The sequence below is a fragment of the Embiotoca jacksoni genome, unplaced genomic scaffold (genome assembly GCF_022577435.1).
Source record: "Embiotoca jacksoni isolate LCO1_2020_lvr unplaced genomic scaffold, fEmbJac1.0.p SCAF_16, whole genome shotgun sequence".
Classification (NCBI taxonomy): Eukaryota; Metazoa; Chordata; class Actinopteri; family Embiotocidae; genus Embiotoca; species Embiotoca jacksoni.
In genome coordinates this window covers 1,390,362-1,413,462 of record NW_027185296.1, presented here as the reverse complement: position 1 = coordinate 1,413,462, position 23,101 = coordinate 1,390,362, and the positions used below count along the sequence as shown (strand labels likewise).

The following is a 23,101-nucleotide window of genomic DNA, read 5'->3' as shown; positions in this document are numbered from 1 at the left end:
GGTACTGTGACCGAGTGCATAGCATTTTGTGAAATTGTCATTCCACTTCACAGCAGTGTACCTCAAATGGCCCTGAACAACACTCTGAATGGAGGAGAGCTCAATAGTCTGAAAAGCACAGGTTTTGAGGCCGATTATTTTATTTTACTTGATAGAAAATCTTTCATAATGGACTCCTCTCCTTTCCTTTCCTCTCCTCTCCCTCTTCTTTCCATGGATCAGACTGCATCCCTCTGCATACTAAGCAGGGCCCCATACGGCCCAATTTGCACTGCCCAATTTACTGGTGTCGCCTCAGATTTGTTTGGGGGGGGCGGGGGGGTTGAGGCCATTTCCCTGATCCTCACAGTGCAGGGAGGGAGGAGGGAAGAGGACGAGGGGAAACTGGATGCGGCTCGGCTGACAGATCGAGCCTAAACCACATCAACTATACACACACGTCCCCACTTTCAGATATCCACACATCTATGGACACACAGACGATCCAAAGCTGGAAGCCACACACACACACACACACACACACACACACACACACACACACACACACATACCACAATGTACAACTCACAGTCACACAGCTAACCCCCAGAGACATGAGGAGAGAACAGATGAGAAGGAAGAAGGAGGAATGGATGGAGGGATGGGTGTAGGGATAGTCACTGTGCTGACAGGACTGTGACAGGGCTTAATTACCAAGCAAGCACTGCACACTGGAAGCAATTTCTAAGGATTGTTGTCATTTGAATAGATTAAAACGCCCTTTCACTGCGCTAAGCTGTCTCACCGCCGGGTTGCCGCCACTGTGGATTAAAAGTCCAAGTCAAATCAAAGAGGAGAAGACGCAGACAGAGGGATGGAGACAGAGAGGAGTGTCACAGAGGGCACTTAAAGCAACATAGTACAGAAGAAGCAATGGAAGAACGAGAGGGCCAAAGGGAAAGTATCATGTAGATCTTGTTTGCTACAAGACAGGAGGAACTTGGTGTTTGTGGATAAAAAAAATTAAAAAAAAAAATACTTTAAGGATAATGGTCTCCTTCTCCTTAATCCTAATCCTTCAACCTCTTTTCTTTGCAGCATAATGTGGGTCTTTAACAGACACACTCACTTGTCTTCCCGCGTGGATTTTAAATGGACTAATAAGTGAAATGCCCTTTTCAATTACCTCCTCCTTCTCTTTCACACCTGCAGACACCGAGGGCTGCGAGCACACGTGGAGGAAGTTTCATGGCCACTGCTACAGGTACTTCAGCCGCCGACACACCTGGGAGGATGCTGAGAAGGACTGCCGCGAGCATAGCGGCCACCTGGCCAGCATCCACAGCGCGGCCGAGCAGAACTTCATCAGAGGTGGGTGGAGGACGAAGATGGCACAGACAGGGCTGCTCAGTGTTTGTTCTCATATGATTGAAGGAAAGCTAAAGTTAGAAAGTTGGTGGTAATGTGTAGCATGTGTGATTTTTGGGCTTTGAGCAAAGATAACGCTGCAAAGTATGTAGGCACAAGTCATCCTAGTTTATATGTAAAACAGGTAGAGCCGGGGTGGTGGGTGTCGAGGGGAGTAGTTCTGGGACATCAGGACTGCTGTTGAGAGGTGTTGTGGGCCGACCTCGACGAAACACCGGTGAAGGGAGGTACCCACTTGAGATTTGGTGGATGAACATAACATGCATAGCATCCTGTAAATTAGTGAGGTATTTGGTTGGTTAAGGCAAGTAGTAATATTGAGTCAATAGACCCTTGTTGTGTTATTCCACATTAATATGGCACTTTGTATGTACTTTAAAAAATGTAAATACATAGGCCTATGTAACACTTTTTTTTTTTTTTGCAATGATCCCTCATGGTTATCGGACAAAGATATATAATGGAGGCAGGATTTTTTTTTTTTTTTCAGTTTATTGATTTATCAAAACTATAGAAACACACACAAATAGAGTAATTTGTAATTCAGTCCAAGCATCTTTTTCTGCATTTTGTTCTGTAAAAAAAAATGTGTTCATTTCAGCCAACATTCATTCTGATACTGATATGCAGTATTTGTAATGGGCCAATATCAGCCAATAAAAGTTGTTCTCTGATTTATCAGGCTCTAAAAGTCTCAGAGCTGAACCACCAGTTAACAAGACTAATAATTCCCAGCTACTTGCGCACAGCAATGCTTGGAGCCGAATGCTAACATTAGCATAGCAACATGCTGCTAATGAAAGTCATACAGTACATGAGGCTCATGTGTCGTTGTATTTACAGTCGAGCCATCTTTAACAAGATGACTTGTGATTTGTCAAATGCCTGGTCAAATTATCCAGGTACTCCGTTTCAAAGCTGAAGACAGCTGTGGATTCAGAATGAGAGAAAATCTTCAAATAGAAATTCACACTGAAAGCAGCTGCTCTTCCTACTCCACACCACTATAAGTCAAGAAATATCTGGTGGCACTTACAATCACCAGTCACATTTAAACAAGTAATGTCTGAATTGAAATAATGGCGATGATTTAACAGTAATAATCGAACCAGCTGTCACTGTGCTCTGCCCCAGATCCCTTTTACTGGCTGCTGATTGATATCTACTCCTCTACTTTATTATTAGTATACTTGGGGATGGCACCTCTCGCCTTACGTGTATTTCATAACTCAGTGATAAATGTCTGTGTGGTTCAGCTGCGAACAGCCCTTGAAGGGGATTATTGCATTCCACACTGAAAACACACACAAAAAATAAAAAATAAAAACCCTCAGGGGCCAAATCTGTTCAGCTAAATAAATGTGTATCCCCATTTGGTGCTATGAAATGGTGCTACAGCCTGTGATGTAAGTGTCTGTGACAGAACATTTAATATACTGTCATAGTCTTTCTTCAAATGGAATTCTGTCTTGAAATCTGTGAACAGCGTTTGTATTAATATCATATATTTATGTCCAATGAAGGAAATTTAAGTGCCAACATCATGAAACTGAAAACAGAGGATGGTTACCAGATAGATACTGCATTTGATTTAAATTACAATACATTTTGATTTCTGTGAAATATGATGTAAGACTGGCAGGTGACTCATAAAGATTTGCATTAATTGAAATACCATAATTAATTACTATGGCTGGATTTTGTTATTTTAACATGAATATTCGCATTTTGGGCGAGATGAAACTTACATTTATTTTAAAATATCTGTAGTAGTTCTCAGATATTTTGCTGTGGTTGTCTAAACTATGTGCTTTTGCTGTAGCAAAGCCAAGGCATCTGGTATTTCATGTTGTCCTGAATTATTTGCTAATCCTATCTGAATGTTTGGCACACAAGCAAAGATTGAAACACTTGTGTTTTAATGTAAGCTTCTTGGCTCTTCCACTCCTTTTCATGGGGGATTTACACATTTGGCCAAAAAGAACAGTTTATTAGTGGCAGTCAGCATTTACACGCTAATGTCCATTTGGTCCTTCTTCGGTACCTTCATCTCCTAAATTCTTAGCTTCTCACCCTGGCAGCGCTCCACAGCCACTCGTGTTGCAATAACGCCAGATCACCATGAGCAAGCTCCAGTAATTCTGTATCCACCTTCTGTTTCGGGCAGATGCCAGGACAGCACCAACCATCAAGCGCTCATCTTTCCTCTACATGAGCACTGTTACCAAAAAGTGTATTTAGTTGCCTCGAAAAAGGGACGTCTCCACCCAATAAAGGGATCAGAGCCATTAGGAATGTTAATGGGCCTAGTAATGATGTTAATGAGATGATTGAAATTCCATTACATACAGTATGTGCGAGCACAAGCACGTGCCTGTACAGATGTGCACGTAGACACACACACACACACACACACACACACACACACACACACACACACATACACACAAATGAGATTAACCCTAAACACCATTAGGGAAATTTTGTTTTTCCACAAACAAAAATCTCCTCACCAGTGCAACACAGACAGAACCAGTACATCGCTGTCATTGTTCTGACCAGCTCTCACCTGTCAGGGTGAAAATTAAATTTCAAAAGTAAATTTGATTAGACTAAAGATGGTGGTCTCAGTCTGGATCAATCTAAACCTTGGTTCAGTTAGTTTGCAGTGTGAAAACACTTTTTAGATGGAACAGTAGAAGAAGAAAAATAACCAAGAGAAATGAAAACCAGCTGCATGGGGAGAGGAGGAGACAAAGTATTTAATTGTAATTTAGTCCAACGAACAAATCAAAAGTCAACTTAAATCAACGCATAAAAATGCTGAAAAATAACCTGAAAGGAAAAGAGAGAGAATATGAGAGAGATTGGTGCTGCTGGTAGTAGTGCTGTATTAATAATATAGTGGCAACAAAATTTTTCTTGAATTTTTCTCCATTCAAATGGAAAAGGCTAACGGACAAATTGACAGCACGCTGACGTTGGAAACACGACCTCTGCAAACTAATCAACGTATAGGGAGACGTAGCACCCGTAGGTGATGACAACAAGATGTATGTATGTTATGCAGAATGCTTTAGTGTGCTTACAGGATGAAACTAAAATTAACCAAATCAAATGTCAACAATGGAACAAAAAACATGAACCTCGGTTTGGACTTTCAGCTGTGAAAACACTCAAACTGCCACATCTCTTCTGTGTGTATGTGAGAGGCTGTGCACTGTATTTACATGCCTGTTCATTCTATGTGTACATTTCTTCTGTGTTTCTTCTTACACAGGTCTGAGCCATGACAACACCTGGATTGGGCTAAACGACCGAACGGTGGAGGACGACTTTCAGTGGACCGACAAGATGGACCTGGTGAGGAATCCGCTGTGTCTGTTTTGTTTTGTAGCCAGCTGTTGGTCCCAGTGCAGTTTAGCTCCCCAGAGAAACTGAATAAATGTCACAGCTAGAAATATCCAACAACAGGGGTTTGTTTACAGTTGTGATCCCAACAAAATATTTTCTCTTTAATAACTTTTGTAGGCCAGTTGTTATACAAAACAACCTTTTGTAGGGATAGTAGAGTCGATTCCTCACATTTGTTTCTCGAACTACGTCTCTGCGTGCTTTTCCATGCACAAGTCTGCACTTTGTTTTTATTATGTATTTTGTTGTCTATTAGTTATTTTTTTAGTATGTATTTTGTATTTGTTATTCTCTTTTACGTTGATTTAAGATCTTGTAAAGCACTTAGTGACTTTAATCTGTGAAAAGCATCATTAGAATTTGACTTTCTTACTTATGATGTGTGTAGCAATATGAGAACTGGCGTGAAAACCAGCCGGACAACTTCTTCGCTGGAGGAGAAGACTGCGTGGTCATGATTGCTCACGAGAACGGCAAATGGAATGACGTGCCCTGCAACTACAATCTGCCCTACGTCTGCAAGAAGGGAACAGGTGAGAGGGTGCTGTGGAATATTCTGCAACTTCAACAGGTGATTAAGGTGACTGACAGAGAGGTAAGATGTAAAATGTAAAGATGTAGATGTAAAAGAGGCTGCGAGGAGTGAGAGATATCCAATTTAAAGAGTGAGACAGGGAGGAATCGGACTGCAGCAGGCAGAGGGAGAGTGAAGGAAAGGGCACAGGAGAAACAAGCTTGCTCTGCTCTCAGTTTTCCAGTCTGAAACGCTGTTACAGTCTGTAAGGTTGAATCATATGATGGAAAACGGGATGAAATGTTCTTGAGAACTTTTTCATGTAAAGCAGCTCAAGTGTTCCATCCCGTTTCTGTTAAAGCACAGAGACTGAAAGCGCACGTACCTTCAGGTGATTGTGAACACACAGAGATTAGCGCTGAGCCTCTTCAGTCAGTCGACGTACTTCAGAGTCACACTCGTTACTGCTCAACAGCTGTTTCCTCCATCTCTCATCATTCTCCAGCATCGACTTTAGGATGTTTTCCACGTACCGCTCATATCACGGCTCCATTTCCTTTGGCAAGTGTTCTGTTTTAGTTAGACGAAGCACGTCTCGGAGCGGATAATACTCCCTGCTTTATGTCCAGGAAACCTAAACTCAGCAGGAATTGATGAGAAAACGTATTGGTTGGTTGAGCTCCTGTATATGCTTCTATCTCCACTTCGTGTCCCCTGTTGCAGCTGCCCTGCTTTGGTGTTGGAGTTAGGCCACCTCGTGCTCCGCTGAGAGCCCGTTAGAGCTTATTTTTGCCACACATTTGCATACAGGTCAGATTTATGACCAGTGGTGAGAAGAAAGACGTACTAAATTGAGGTGGGAATGAGCAGGCTGGTTTAGAGGAATACAGGTACAAAAGAAGCCACTGGTACCTGCATTATCAAAAGTTAGCTTGGAGATTTGAACAGATCTGCCTGCATTTATCAAAAGAAATATTGGGCCTATGTGAAAAATAAGATTTATTTTCCTCATGAAGTTAAAATTTAAATATAATATAATAAAAACATTTTTTTCTAGATTAGAGTTGACTGCAATACAGAGATCGTGAACACTGAGGAAAATATACGTATTTTTATTGGTGTAACAATAACTCCTAATAAGGTTTTTGTAGCCCACTATTTAGATTAGATTTAATAGGACATTACCCCCCTTTTTCTTTTTTTGAGTGACTTCCCCAGCAATCAACAGAATTCTTCCTCTGCTTCCTGTTTCTTTAGTTTCCATTCCAGCCAGTGTTATTATACCTCTTATGTTATCACCTTTTATATATTTAAAAATCATATATATATGTTGAAATGTTCTTTATTTTGTGTGGTAATTGCTTCTCACTCTGAAAGGTTACGCTCACACTGTGCCGTCAGCAGGTGTAAAGTGGTTTGATAAATGCACCTTATTATAACACTAATGACAGTCGTGGCCAGAGGCATTATGTTTTCAGCTCATCTGTCCGACCGTCCCATTTTCTTGAACATGATATCTCAGGAGCACCTGGAGGGAATTTCTTCAAATTTGGCACAAACATTCACTTGGACTCAATGATGACTTAATGAGATTTTGTGGGTCAAAGATCAACTGTAACCTAACAAAACTTAAGAATGCGTATGCTTATTATGACCAAATTTACCACAAATGTCTGATGGGATGAAATGAGTGAGTGATGACATTTTATATGCAAAGCTCAACTCCTCTGTGACATCATGATGTTCTGCAAAAACACTTTTCTGGTCATTATTCATCATCAAAACTCAGCAACAGAAGGGGAGATTGCGACCATATTTCAAATGAGGTCAGAGACTGAATTGGTGACACTAATCTTGGGCGTCCACCTTGAAACTGTGGTGATTATATGGATCTTCTGAGCGGCTCGGTTTGAAGATGTGTGTGAAGCATCCACATTTTAGAATTTGTCCTTTCTTTGCAGCAACGTCTTATTTGAAGTATTGTCTACTGTCATGGCTGCAAATTTGTGTTCTATCAGAATCAGATTTATGGACCAAATTCATTCAAGTCTTCACCACATAGGACAGACATGGATGTAAACTGCAACTTGAGCGGTTGACAGAGGCAGACAAACGTGAGGTGGTAATTCTGGACATGGATGTTGATGGCAAAGAGTGATAGCAGATAATCTGGAGATAATTTATTTCTTGGGCAGTGTTTTCACAATCACAGTGGAGAGACAAGAGAGAGATGAGATGCAACAAAGTTTTCCATCCAGACTCAAATCTGAGGATGTTGCAGTTGACGGCCTGAATGTAAACTACTCAAAGGTTGTTCTGTTAATTTAGCACAATTTATTTATATTTTACAGAGTATAGGGAAGTAACCTCTGAGGCCTTGTACGACAAGCACATCTCCTGAAATAATCCTGCTGTGTATCTGTATGAAAGGAATGAAAGCTATTTCCCTCACAAGCGAGGTGTTGCACCACCTCTGATGTACACTGTCACAAGTCCCCGGCATCCAGCCCACCTCTGACCTTAATCAGTCACTTACAATCACCAGCATCTTTTCATCTTCTCCCCACTTCTCCATCAGCCTCTTTTTCACTCTGAGTAACCCCATGTACTGTCTGGTTTTATCAGTGGAGTTTGTCAGCTGCATGCTCAGCGTGCCCCGCCTGATTTCTAATGATCACAGCTCAGGTGATCCGTTCGTCTGCTCGTCAGATGAGCCGATCCAACACCTTGATCAGCCGCCTGGGATCCACCTGGGGGTGTGTTATGCAGATGGCGCAGATTCTTTTTTTTCTTTTTTCAGTTATATAACTGTAAAGAGGAGAGACATCTCTGATTTCTAACATATCTGTTTCATAAATAATCTTTACCTTAAACTATCTAGCCAGATACATCTATGAATAATCTTGTAAAAAATGTAGACACACAGAATGGATTGGATATAGGAGGATATGTTGAGTGAACTTTGTCATTTTTACTGAGCAGTGATACACTGTGTGTGATTGATTAACCTTGTTTTAACATTCAGAAATATTTGATGGCTGGATTAATGTCATAAAAGGAGGGGAAAATAATAATACTAACAATAAATTATTATTTATATAGCACTCTCAAAGTGAGAAAACAAAACACCCTTTGAATTTAAACAAGCCTTAAAATCCAGTGGAAGGAGGCTAAAACAGGTGTGCTGTGGTCCTGGTTTTAGTTAAAAGTCTGGCAGCTGAGTTTGTACCATTTGGAGTTGAGTGATAGATTTTTGGCTGAGGCAGGTGAAGAACCTGTTGCATTAAGCTAGGCGTAAGGAGATGAAGGCGTGTATTATGGTCTCTGTGTCTTGAAATGTTAAAATAGGTCATCTTTTTGAGGAATTTCTAAGATGATTAAAAACAGGACTTCATAATCATTGTGATGTGGTGTTTGAAACATAAAATGCCCTCAAACCAAGATTTTTTTGCAACAGGTTTAAGATATTCTATGAGCAGGCCTGCAGATGGTAGTATTTTTTGGTTAAGAGCTGGAGACCAATTACAAGAATCTTGGCTTTGCTTAAGTTGGAGACAGTTTTGTGACATCCAGCTTTGACATCATCAAGCAGTCCTGTAAAGAACTCATCATGCCAGGTTCAGAGGCTCTGTAGGGCAAATAAATCTGACTGTCATCGGCATAGCAGTGGATGAAAGCAATAGGTTTGCGAATGATTTGTCCAAGGGGAAGCATTTACAATTGAAAAGAATTGGTCTGAAAACTGACCCCTGAGGGACACCATACTTTACAGGGGCCAAAGATGACTAAAAAATAAAGAGGAAATGAACAAAACAAGTAGCACAGATACATTTTTATATTTACATTTAAATTACCATGACAAGAATGTCACAATATTCGTCAGCCTGTGAGCTCTTCCAGTGAGGATGACCTCACCACAGATTTACCTAAAACAGCACATGTGAGTATTATCAAATTAATCTGCTGTTTTTGGTGGGTTATTATGTACACAGAGAGGAAATCAAATTTTGCATGATATAGTCAGTAGACAATCAGAGCGCTTTGGAAAATGGTAGGCTGTTGTCAGTAGCTTCAGCAATTCATGTGTCCATTTGTGTGTAATGTAATCATTGTACAATATACATAACCCTGCCATTTCTGAAATGTCGTTTCAAATAGAGGCGGAAAATATAATTTTCTGTATCAATTACTAGCTTGTGTGCATGTTTGCAGTTGTGTGTGAGAGGTGTGTTTGTGAAGTACTCCAGCCTCTCAAAATATATGAATTGACACGTTGGCGTGAAGGAGTTGTATATGTGTATTTCCGGTGGGGAAAAAAAAAAAGACATATTTCCATTAGTCTTTGTTTTGACTTGTTTTTAGAGCTGATTATGAATCTGGCCAGTCACAGAGAGAAGAGAAGGTAAGGGGAAGATGTAGGCCATCCTCACCAACCACCTGAGCCCGCCACAAACCTCCCCACAGTGGCCGACCTTGTCATTTGGTAGACTTTTCTGCTACAGCTAGTTACATCCTCCGCAGGGAGGCGCGGGCAGGGACACAGCAGAAGGCCGTGACCTGCCCACCAGACCTCCAAGGAGTTTACTCTCTCACTGCACTGCACTGCTCACCACCTCAAAGGTGGAGGGAAATTACAGCAGAGATTCAGCATTTTGGAAAATGGACCGACGAGCTCTCTCGTCAAGTGTTTCACTCCACCTGGTGGTACTGAAAGAGTGTTGCTGATTGGAGTAACCATTCATTCCAACTGGCCAAAGTCAAAGAAATTGTCATTTTCTTCCATTTTTAACACAGACAATACTTATTACATTACAATGATGTTTAAAAAAAAATATTGTCAACCACATAAATATTTTAAAAGTATAGTTTGGCTGTGACGAGCAACGCAGGGTGACATCACGTCGCGTCCGACGTGGCACAACGCCAACATTGAGCTTGACACAGTCGAAAATTGTTGGTACCTGCAGTTGAAAGTGGTGGTTGGGAAATTTGATTTGGTACATGGTGTTACATGGTCTGAAAAGTGTGGGAACCTCTGGTCTATGCAATAAAGAGTTAAGTAATTAGCGTAGCCTGTTATAAAGTAAGCCAGGAGAAGCCATTAGCTCGTCTCTCTTCAAAACCAGGCTGGCATTTTCAACAGCATGTTTAGGCTCTAAAGCGCACACACACACAAAAAAACAAAAATCACTGAATGTCCTTTTTTAAAATTTGTTAGCTATAATAAATGAAAAAAGGACTATTTGTGATGTTGAACTCATTGTGTAAAAACGGTGCTGGATCAGTTTTCCTCTGCTTCCTGTGTTGCTAAGCTAAGCTAACAACCCCAAGTGTCCACCTTCTCTTTTATCTCTTGGCAAAACTGCAAATAAGGATATTTCTCAAAATGGCAATATTAACACGTTTTATCAGCAGGGTACCTGAGATGCTCGTAAATGCCTTCCTTGATGGGTTAAATTCGAGGCTTACACATCTGAACACACACTTCGCCTATTCTTATAATAATGGCTGTGGTTGTCTCAGGTGTGAATGTTCAGGGGTCCTAAAGTGTATGTTGGCGACACAGCAGGCACATTATTAATATTAGTGGTGGCCCCTGTCCTTTTCCAGTTGTTTTTATGATGTTTGCTATGAAAAGGGGCTGTTGGTTCCTCATGCTTTCAATGAAGTCAGTAAAAATCCAACAACTGATTTATGTCTTTTATTTTATTAATTACTTCACTCTACCTATGGGATGCACAAGACTCAACAAGGATGAAATGAAAAAAACAAATGCGAGGGTAGGCGTAGACACACTGCGGTCTGTGGCAGTCCTTTAAGGCGGTGTTGTATTTCCGTCTTATAAACAGTACTACTGTAAAACAAAACCATCATCTCCCGGTTGGTCTCAGCAGCTGTCAATAGCAATATTCACACAAACAAGTGTTGCAGTTTGTTATTTGATAAACAAGACTGAATTTCCCATGTCTACTGTTTCCATGTGAGACTCCCTCTCAGTAGTGTTTTGCAGAAAAGGCGCACACTTTCATGTCTCTGTGATTCCTTCTTACATGATTTTTGGTAGGTGTGCGGATGCATTGAGGCTGTAAAGGAGTGCTGAGAGGAACCAGCATCTCTGTCTGCAGCTCCCTGTTTCATTATCACACACTGACTTACCCTCGCCACTCAGGCACGAAGGTACAGATAACATCTCTAGAAACCTGCTGTTTACACTACACATAAACACATCATCCGTATGCAACCTGCACACTGCTTTATATACAGTAATGTATATTCAATATTCTGAATATTAGTAAAGCTACACACTGAGCTAAGAAAACTCAGCAGGAGAGTGTGAAGGCAAGTTTCTGTAAGCCCTTCTCATCATGTAATCATCATAAGTGGTCTGCCAAAACTCCTCACTTGTATTTTAACAATTCAAGTTAAGAGTCTTTGCTGTATTTTGTAAAGGACATTTTAAGGGCTTTTTCTAAGAAACCAAATTCCTCCCTCGCTAGCAGCCGTACACATCCTTTAGGCTTTGTTTTACAAAAGGCCTTTTGTTCGTCTCCCATGTAATCATGGCTCCATTTTCGTTTTTTCTGAGTTTGATGACAATTTCTTTTCTCCCTGCTTCAGTACATTCTTACTTAGCTTGCTGTTACTGTGAGAAATGATTCAGTAGCGCACATAGGTGAAGGTTAATGGCAAACTACCTTTTAGCCCTCTATTTGTGTCGAGTCAGTGAACATCTCAAATGCATATTGCCCCTTCCTTCCACAACGCATTAAACTGTAAATGTGGCATTAAACCTTTCATCAGAGTTAATGACATTGCTTTCTCTTTTTGAGAATTTAAGAGTTTTCAAGACAAGGACAAGGGAATTAAGAGGGATTGTAAACGCATCAGACTATTAGCTTTGTTTTCTGTCCAAAAGGACCTCGAGCTGGGCCTCAGTTCAGAGCGGAGTCAGGTTGATGGTTGACTCATCCATTGGCATTGGTTGGGTATCGTCATGGCAATATGTTGTTAAAATCAGGGCTTAAGGCTACTGTAGTTTACCAAACTCCAAACCAATAGTTGACAAAATAATGTAGATTTTATTGGCTGTCAAAACTATTAAAATCAAGTAAACTGTTGGGTATACTGGTGTGCTAATAATTGTGATAACTTAATAGTTGCCTGGCCAAGAAATAATAAAGAAATGTACAAAGTGGCAACCCAATTTGACGTGCCCCATTAGTTTGTTAACTCCCATTTTGAAGCCTGGAGTTTGCCATTCTGGCCGTCGCCATCTTGTTTTTTGGAGCCAGATGTGACCACATTTGGCCAAGTTGGGGAGGAGTGAGGGGGACCCAACATCCGACGAGCTACACTGGCAACTTGCCTGCACCCCAGGCATGTCAATCAAATCAGACAAACCTACCTCTCTTTGAGGCCTAATATCTAAAGGCGCAAATGTAGCTAATGATTATAAAATATGGAGAAAAAAAAATACACTGACTTTGTATTGTGAAATGAAGTTGACGCTTTTTGAATGGGAGTCTCCAGAGCCAGAGGTGGCCCTCAGTAGTATCGCACTTTAAGGTGCTTTCACATTGGCTTAACTTTTCTTCCCCGGAGTCAATGTTCATTTTTATACACAGTCTATGGTTTTTCCCCATGATAAATGAAAAGGTTTTGGAACCACTATACTCAAACTTTTAGCAACAGCTAACAGCCTGATGCCAAACGGATATCCAAGTTAATGAAGTCTCCATGATATTGGTGCACGTTATGTTGAAAAGCAGGAGATGGTTGGCCTTCAGCTGCAGGAATGTCATCCAGGAGTTCCAACACATTCACTTGATGCTTCCACTGGAGGAGACTGGCACCCCCTGACAGGAGAGTTAAAATACCGGTGAAGTCGTGTGAGTGCTTCCCTGAGGCTTGTCCATCTTGTCAGTCTGCCTCTGATCAGAGTGTCAGCCCTCTCTCCATCTCAGCTTGTGTAAACATTTCTCTGATTGTGCCTCCACTCTTTGTGTGTCTAAGATGCTATGTTACTTTGACAGACGCCCACTCAGTCGTCGATTTGGACAGACACACTGTCCTGCAGACACTTAATCCACATTTTGATGTTTGTGCTGTGAGTGGTTTTCTAAGATGTTTTAGCCAAGTTATAATCCAACAGTATGTGCGCGTGTGTCCTTAAAATCCGGATACACACTGAATGTAACCATTAGGGGCACTGAAATGTTTTATTGAAGCACGTTGATGAGGGTAATTCACGTGTAAATAATTATCATGCATGGACTTCCTGCATTAAATATATACCAGTCACACAGCAGGAAATGTTCATAAACAGAAGTAGACAACCTGATTCATATTTTGTATATCTCTGCCTCTACAGTGCTTTGCGGAGCTCCTCCCACTGTGGATAATTCCTTCCTAATTGGTCGGAAGCGTTCCCACTACGACATCCACTCCGTGGTGCGCTACCAGTGCGCTGACGGCTTCCTGCAGCGCCATGTCCCTACCGCTAAGTGTCGTGCCAACGGCAAGTGGGACCGACCTAAAATCATCTGCATAAAATGTGAGTTTTTACACGGCCGAGTTTTCACCGCCCGCGAGGGCAGATGACAAGACTTAAAGCTGTATTTCCATGTTAGGTCATTTTTTACATTTCCATTTGTCTTATTTTTAGCATGCTCACCACCACAAAGTCCAAAAGACCGAACCTCCTACAATAACTGCCCTCGGGAGCTGCTGTCACCATGTGCATTCAGGCTTTCCGTCCTTGCTCTCATTATTAATAATTGCAAGCAAAAAGATTACTGTGGTTGCAGACTGAATTAAATCCCCTGGGCCTGCTTAGAAGTGGTAGGGTTTCCTTTGAAGTGTTTTAGGCTTGAGGTGGGATTTAATTTTTTTCTTTCTGAGTTTTCCAAATAAATTTCTACAACAGGTTGACACTTCATGCAATACAACAGACGTGTGCTGAAAAGTAAAAGCCAAAGTGAAACCAAAGTTACAGTCATACTCCATATCACTGAAGCACATGCAAAACACACGTACAAAATAATATTGCTGCTGCTCAGAGAGTTGTTTTAGACTGAAATGATGACATTGTAGTGTCAGTGCAGAAGCTCTTATTTTAGCAAGGTGCATAATGTAAAATCAGTTCCTTTTACTACCCAGCTTTTATATACCTCATCTGCTTTGAGTTTTAAATAAACATTTCTTTTTCTGATGTTGTAAATAACTGTCACTTTTTCTGATATGATTTTAAAGGGCGTCTAACTGACAGAATAGACAGAATAGATGTCATAACTTTTCACCATAATTTCCTGCGTCTTCAGAGGACACATAAAGGGTTGATATATATAAATATTCAACAAACTGAGTCTTGTATTTCACTTCACTCTTTTCACAGTGTGACAGTAATGATGAAATACTGAAATAATGTAGCTTCTGTTCAAAGTGATAAAGATTCCTTTGCTCATGACTCTTTATCTTTGGACAGTTGTTTTTATTGCCCAGAGTTATAATGTCGTTATCATTCATTGCAGATGACATTTCTTTGTTGGCAAACCCAGAAAGGGACAGAGCAATCTAATTTGGCAGTACACACCAGGAACAAGCTCATACTGCGAGAATGAGTGGGTGGCTAGCTCAGTGTGCCCTTGCTAAAGGCGCCCAGTCTACTCAGTGTGAGATAACAGATTCCCTCAGTGTGCTGGAGACTCTTGAACCATCTACAGAGAACATGTGGTTTTGATCTTCCTGCTTTTTGATCCCCTTTCCCGGTTTCACCTCCCTGCGACTACCTGTCCCGCTCGACAGCGATTCATATCCACTCTTACGTCACTTTTCCACTCTTGCCTTTTGTCATATCCCTTCTTTGACATACTTTCTTTAATAAGTCGTCCCTTTCTCTCCTCCCAGCCCGGCGAGCCCACCGTTACCGGCGCCACCACCACAAGGGCAGGAGGGAGCGCAGGAAGCACAAGAGGCACGGCCACAGAGAGGGAGGCCACCACGGAGGAGAGCAGGGCCAGGGCCACAACCACGCCCACTTCTGAACCAAAAAGAAATAACCTCCCCTTTCCTTTTCTGCTCTGCTGCCAGCTGCAGCTTGCCTGTGTCCCCGTCGTCCCCGTTTTCCCAAACACTACTTCACAATTACAACCCAAAACTCTCTGCCCCAAGACCCCCTGTCCCTGCACTACACTGTCCTGCCCGTAGGTCCACCCCTGGCTCTCCGAGTCAGCCTGTATCATAGTCAACTCTGAGGCCTGCCAAAGTGCTGCCAGGCGTCACCGGGACAATAACAAACCCCTTTGTACTCTTTTTACTTTCCGTTCTCTGTTTTACTTTCTGGTCTTAACTTGTGTGTCTCTCACCTACCTTCCTACTCGACCCAGTTACTCTACCTTTGAGCTCAACGATGACCTGAAACATGGGGCTACGCTGACCTGTTTTTGAAAAAAAAAAAAAAAAAACTTTGAGATCCACAGCGAACATTCTTCGGAGAGAAGTGGTTTAGTACAAACTGTAAATAGGGATGACATCATTGAAAATACCGCATCAATATCAGAGGAGTCAAGGAAGACATCATGTTGTTGACTTGAGCCTTTTGTCTATTGAACAGTTTTTTTTTCACAAATACTCAGTGTTTACTTCTTGACTCTGCTGCTTTTGGTTTGCTCTTTGTAAGACATTGTACTTGACTTAAAGCAGCATTGAGTTATTCTGAAATCGATTTAATTGATTTTCTTTGAATCAGACGCAGTTGTAATTGAATTATTTGATTGTTAGCGTTGTATATTCTTGTCAGTGTGAGACAGTTACTTTAGATCAGATGCTGAACCCCCCCAGAGGAAAATGGTAAACACATCCCATCTCAAAGCAGTTTCATCACCTGACATCGCATCAGTCACTCTTCAGAAGTGCTGAACAACCTCGAACAGCTGCTGCTGTGTCAGACATCCATTCCTGTCACTGTCAAGGGTTAATCTAAACGTTTGATGTCAGTTTGTCTCAACTCAGCTCAGCAGTCTTACGTTTGTTTTGTCTCTCTTTATAATTTCTGTTGCCGTAGGAATGCGTGCTGTGAATGAATCAAGGTGATGCAGCAGGTGAAGCTCATCTCGCTTATCTGTTCCTCTTTTATTTTGGAGTTTTACTGCTGTTTTTAGTGCAGTTTTCACTAAAACAGAATATGGCAGATCTCTGCATTAGTAATGAGTCGTTTTATTAAGTTGTTATTGCTATTGATTATTCTTGAAGAGACTGACCTCTCGAGGAGAACAAAAGCATTGGTCTAATTTTCAATCACTAACTATTCCCTTTGTGACATCGTGCAGTTGTGCTTAGAAAATGGCACTACAAAAACACTCCAGGCTGAAGGTCAAGGTGTTTATTTTGGTGTAAAAAGTATTTGACTTTGTTTCACATCCTGTCTCTGCCCACATGTTTTACAATGAAGTCGATCTGTCTTTAACCAAGTAGTTTTATTTTGGTAAAATCGACCTTATGTGTTTGCACAAACTTTCTCATTCTTAACCAAGTAGTCTGGTACACCCACCTTATATCTTGGAAAGTACTCTTTCCCAGATTGATGTTAAAAAATAATAGTTTTTTTGTTTTATTTTTGGATATGGAGAAACATGAGTATTTATTGGAGCTGTGTGTCTCATGTCAGCCACCTCGAAAATGGTATTCAAGGTCTGTCTGCCATTGGTTGCTGGGCACGTCATGTTCACTGCGTTTATCAGGTTTTCCTGTGCTGAAAACGGAGCTTAAAAAGGCTAAAATGCTCTGTTGCGTTATGGGAAATGCAGAGGCAGGTGCTTTTTTTTTGTGTTTGTTGTTGACACATCATTTGATCCATCGTGAATATAGCGGTTATAAATATTTTAAAGGTTAAGTGACTTCAGTTGGACATTTTGTGCAGTGTGTAAAGTGCTTTGCTGATTTAACAGCCCCTCTAAAGCCCGATGTGTTGGACATGTTGTGGAGAGCAGACATGACAACTAGCTGAGTCTAAAGCTGATGCCTGCGAAACCATGAATCAAAGCTGAGCACACAAGGTATGAAGGGATTGAGACATTGAGCTCTCGCTGAGTGTGTGTTCGTGGGCTGTGCGTGTGTGTGTGTGTGTGTGTGTGTGTGTGTTTAACTGAGGACATTGACGGTGGCTGAGGTCCTACTGGATGAGGATAGAAAGGGTCAGCAGAGATTAAGGCTTGCCATTTCTGGGGCAGACAGAGTCTCCCAGCTGTTTACACCTTAGCTTACGTGTACCGCTTTAAAGAGAGGATTGAGACGGATAGAACAAGCACTTTGCTCTCTTTTCCTTCCACTTTACTGCCCGGTTAAATTGCTGTTTTTTTAAAGCCAGCACTTGAAGTTGGAGCTTCTGGGATTATGTCCCAAACACTGACTCCAGCACTTTCATACTTTACGTCTCTCCATCTTCCCCACCTCCGTACTTTAGTACCTCTCATCCATCTTTGTCACTCCATTTTTTTTTATTTTTTTTTTTACAACAGAAAGGAAGTGGATGATAAGCACACCTAGAGGTAAATGCAGTTTAACCTGCTCTTTATTGGAGAAAGAGTACACTCAGGGTTTTTCAGCAGCCGCTCACGTATCTTTTAACAAGAGCACTGAAGTGGGATCAGGTTATATTAAGTCACGAGGTAAGAGAATCGCATTAATTCGCTGCCTTTGTTTGTCTCTTCTCACCTTGGCAATGACAACACTCTGTATCAGTTTAATTAATCTACCGCATGCCTAATTAACAAGTTGCATTATCTGCAGAACCACAGAGCTGTGATGACAAGGGAAGGGTCACGTTGATGGACAGCCGGTGGAAGGTATCGGGTGACGGACGGGAGGCCCAGAGAACTGTCACAGCCGTCAAAGCCCCGTCGCTCTGTAGATGTCAGGCTGACACAAACGTCTTTTTTTTCTGTCTTTCCTGGAAAATGGATTGACCATGGGTGGATGAATAAAAGGTCAGACAAAAGCCCTTCTCACAGTAAATCAAATCAAAGCTGACAACCAGAGACAGTGTAATTACAGTTGTGTAAAGGTTCAGCTGTGTGACAGGACTAAAAACAAATTATGTGATGAAGTGATGAGGGACTGAATTCAGGCCAGAAAACAGATTCTGAGGGGACAAATGTGGATCAAATTCAACAAAATTAGACAACCAGTGAAGAAATGAAACTAACGAATTGGTCTGTGATGAGATTTAAAAAGGATTAAAAAAAAAAAGGATTGCATGTTGAACTGAATCTTCTTCTGTCATTTATCACTACAGAGATTATAAAGCCTGCCACAAAAACGCCACAGATTTATGTAAATCTTCCTTAATGAGTCGATATGAGTGAACTTGCCACTGATAATGTTCTGTCTTTGATCATAAGTTTGAAAAGCCAAAAGTAAAGAGACCGTCCTCTTCAAAAAATACGACCCCCTTTGGTCTTTTGTGCAGCAGTTTATCACGGCGACGTTTATGTTTTAAAGTTAAGCGACCTCGAACAGTCATATGAATAACAACAATGTGGTGTCCTGTCATCAAATGAGCTTTGATTTCACATGAAATGAGTAGTACATTTTACCACTGCATTACGTGGTGGTGGCACATAATGTGTGGAAAGTACCTGCCGCTACCTCGGAAACAATGCCAATTGAAAGTCAATGGGGATCCTTTGTCGTGGTGGTCGCACAGACATGACCGAGAGAAGTGACACAGGTCAGATGACGTCTTGGTGGTATTGCAGTTTAAGGCACTTACGAATTGACTGAACTTTTCAGACCTGGAGGTTAGGTCCAATTTTATATACAGTCTATGGTTTGAGGGTAGGAACTAACGATCTTACTGGTCAAATGGGTTGAAAGATATTGTTTAACGTAAAAGAGCCCCACATAAAAGGGTCTGTTTGTTTTGTGATGGTGATGGTCACCCTCTGAGCTGTCTGTGTCTTCAGTCAACAGTTTGTTTTTGGCACACCTTCTGGGACTGGACTGGTCTTTGAAAGGTGTCAGCCTTTCTCGCCAACACAGAAATAAAAACTCTTACACTGACACTTTAGATTTTTCCGTGCTATTCAAACACACATATTATTCCTCTTGAAACTTCAAGAGGAAATGTCTGTCTCTCTCTGCTTTTGACTCCCCCCTTGTAATCTCCTCCAGTCCCCCCCCCCACCCACCCACCTACCCCCTTACCCCTTCCCACACACACACACACACACACACACACACACACACACACACACACACACACACACACACACACACACAACCCTACCCCCCTTAAGTCTTAATTATGAAGATGGGCGCGTTAACAGAGGTTTCTGCCAGCTGTCTCTTGGCTCAGCACCACGCCTGAGGGGAGAGCAGCGGGCAAACCATTGAACGTCTTCACAGCCAGCAGCAGGCCTCTTCTTAGGCTGAGCCACCTACTATAATTGTTACCCAGTCAATATCCTCACTCACAGCTTATAGCAGAGGACTTTTGACTGCAGCAGAGATGAGATAAGAGCAGGATCGAAGGAAGTGCAACCGCATCTCCATGTGCCTGTAGGAGTGACTGTTTGATTGCACTGGGTCTGAATGTTAACGGCAGGAGCGCAGTTTTGTTGTGAGGGAGCGTGTTACTGGTTGAAACAGTGCAACAGAAGGTGTTGCAGCCGCATTCATAAACATTAATAAAATGTTAATTTCACACAGAAATCTCATATCCAAGCATGAAATTAGAAATAATAAAACAATGTCACAAGAGAAAGGAGAAGCGTTTGGCAAACACAACGTTGCTGTGGCTGAAACAGAAACTTCCCCAATTAGAGCAAGATTGAACCGTAAAAACATAATGTTAGTACGTACACTCTGACACAGTGGCATCCAGGAATGGTATACACACAGTTAGGAAACACTACAGAGTGGGCATGCTTGGGTTCAACAGGGTTTTTAATGTAACTACACACAGTACTGTAAGTTAAACTCCTCATACTCTTTAAAAGAAGTATTATTCTTTGCACACAGCTTAAACATGGAGGAATCTGAAGTTTGTCAGCTCCATCAAGGTCGTTAAGATATGATTGGATGATCACTCTGTTTCTGTTTGCAGGAAGGATTCAGTTAAGAGTTGATTATGAATAGATAAATGAATGATGCAATAACTGCTTGTGATATTTTTTAGGAGGACAGCACGGTTAAAAGATGAGTTTGTTTTAGGACCTCACTTTGCATGTTTCGTATTCATTATCAAGTGAAACAAGTGGCAGGTGCACAGTTTGGAGTGTGAGAGCGTGGTCGCCTCTGTGTGCGGCTGTGAGAAAGAAAGCTGTTTCCTGCATGTTATGTAACAACTGTTCATGACGGTCGACCTGATGCTTTAAAACACGGCCCTCGTCAGTAATGACAGCTTGATAAGAATGGTGGAAGCTGTTGTCCTTCTTCAGTCGCACAGAGAGAGACTATTGATTTCATGATTAGGCTGTCTGTCTCGACTTCTTATTAAGCCTGTCGATGGTATTGACCGTACGTCAGTATCGAGCGACCGCTGAACGTTTTCTAAATGACAGGTAAACAGACTGTCATAGCTCACAGCTCTCCTCCGTGAACAAGTAGGTCGTGTACTCCCAAATATAGTTTCGGCATCATGTGCATCCTGAACTTCTTTTCTTATTCTTATCTCATCAGACGTTTTAAAACTTTTTCTTTTTCTCCCGTGGACTGCTGCATCACTTCTCAGTACAGGTAACCCCCTAGTGGCATTTGTATAACATTACTTCACTGTCTGACACTGAGTTGAGACGCTTTATTATTGTCAAGAAAATGGCTGTATTCTGTTGGGATGGATGGATGAACGGAGACGTGCTACAGAGGGAGAGTGAGGGATGAAAGAGACAAACGCAGAGCAGGGACTAATGACGAATGGTCCTTTTTCTCCTGCTGTGATATAAAAGCTGTTTTTCTTTTCCTTTTTTTCTAAAAAAACCATTTAAACTCTGGGTGTGTTTATTGCTTAGCCTCTCTGGGCCATATTCACACAGCCTCTGTAGATCCAAAACCCATTTCCACTTTTCTATCTCCCACTTTCTCCTGCTCACACACACACACACACACACACACACACACACACACACACACACACACACACACACACACACATATTCATGCGACCGCATCAGAAAATCAGAGATGCTTCGGTCACCACACACTCTGCAGGGGAGCCTATATATAGCCTGATATTTTAACATACAGACAAACATGACTTCTTTGGCTCTGTTCTCTGCACAGCGCTTCAGTTCGCAGTTAGCTGCGTGTTCATGTCGACTGTGGACACGGACATAATAAAACTGCAGCTGAGCTCATGTGTGGTTGTGTGAATCTGGTCCACAAGTATTTATCCATATTTATTGATGTGTGTTCTTATGAATTCCAGTCCTGTCACTGTATTATATTCTTTACAAGACAAATGATCATTAAAGAAATCCTTGTTTGGATCTGTTACCTGCTTGGTTGGTGTGGTTATTTGTATTTAGGTGATTTAGTTTAGTTAAAGACAGAATCTTAGCATCCCTTCTGGAAACAGGAGGAAACAGCTACCATGGGAGTATAGTGAGTTCGCCGCATCATTCTGTTTCCAGTCTTTGAGCTAAGCTAAGCTAACTGTCGGCTGGCTGTAGCTTCATGAGACACAAGAAGGGTGTCCGTCTGTCTCATGTGATTCTTGGCAATTAAGTGAATTTTCTAAAATGTCAGACTATCCTTTAATAAAAGTTGAATACTGGAATGGGTTGATGTTTTACATGTGTACAGCACTATTTAAAAAATCAAACTTAACTTTTCTTGACAGGCAGAGAGGTAAGAAGCTGAATATTTGTGAACATAAAACATATGCAGCCGTTCTTAAAAAACGTTTTAAGTCAACACACTGATCAAAGTTCAAATCCTGGGGCACCTGTAAGGCGAAAAATTATTAAAGTCTGAAAAAAATGCACTCATCTAGCCAAGAACAGTATCCTCAGTTCTACACATCAGTTTCTGTATAAGTTTGGTCCTCATTCAATGTTTTTCTCTGTCTGCTGTTAAAGTGTGTCCTCTTTTGCTGTCATCATGTTCCTTTTTCTGATTCTGTTTTGCTCTGAGCTCCTGATATTTTTCACCGGAGAACAATCTGCGCCTTTCTGACCTTCACATGTGTTTTGGAGATCCATTTCCAAATCTCTCTTGGAAAAGGCAAAATATTTTCCCCACTGCTGATATATGATTAAAACGAATACAATTTTGCTGCCATTTGTTCATGTTCTAACTCAGTTGTAGTTGAAGCAACAGAGTCGGTTGCCAAGGGCAAATCCCGCGGCACAAGTGAAAAAGCGTGGGAGGCAGAGAGGGAGAAGAAGGCGGAGACAGACGAGTGAGAGGGATCAAAGGTAAGAGAAAGGAGGGGAAAAAAGGGAAGGAGACGACGGAGTGAGAGCGATTTTGTTTAGGCAGCAAACAGTTTGTGAATAAGTCTACTGTTGTACCGTCTAACCTAAGAGACCCTCAGTTCACCTAAACTTCCTCTGATGAGTCCTCTCTTATCAATGGAGAGTTTCCTTGCCTCACAGCACTGTAAAAATACATCCCCCCTCTCTCTCGCTCCCTCATTCCTCTCACTTCCTTTGATATTTGACTCAGTCATTTCATTATTATTCCGAAACACTGGAAGAAGCCTTCTCTGCCAGGTTCTGTTTTTCGTCGACAATCAATCACACTGCATATAGCATCTCTTTTACATCC

At 41.6% G+C, this 23,101-nt stretch overlaps 1 protein-coding gene across 1 annotated transcript in view; it reads left to right on the top strand.

The window, feature by feature from the left end:
- The window catches only part of ncanb (neurocan b), a 149,923-nt gene extending 128,097 nt beyond the window's left edge, over positions 1 to 21,826 (top strand). Inside the window, exons 12-16 of the mRNA XM_069150135.1 lie at positions 1,192 to 1,350; positions 4,688 to 4,770; positions 5,210 to 5,354; positions 13,707 to 13,889; positions 15,242 to 21,826. Coding sequence (XP_069006236.1) covers positions 1,192 to 1,350; positions 4,688 to 4,770; positions 5,210 to 5,354; positions 13,707 to 13,889; positions 15,242 to 15,378 — 707 coding nt within the window. The 3' untranslated portion in view covers positions 15,379 to 21,826. The remainder of the gene's footprint in view (positions 1 to 1,191; positions 1,351 to 4,687; positions 4,771 to 5,209; positions 5,355 to 13,706; positions 13,890 to 15,241) is intronic.
- The last annotated feature ends 1,275 nt before the right edge of the window (positions 21,827 to 23,101 follow it).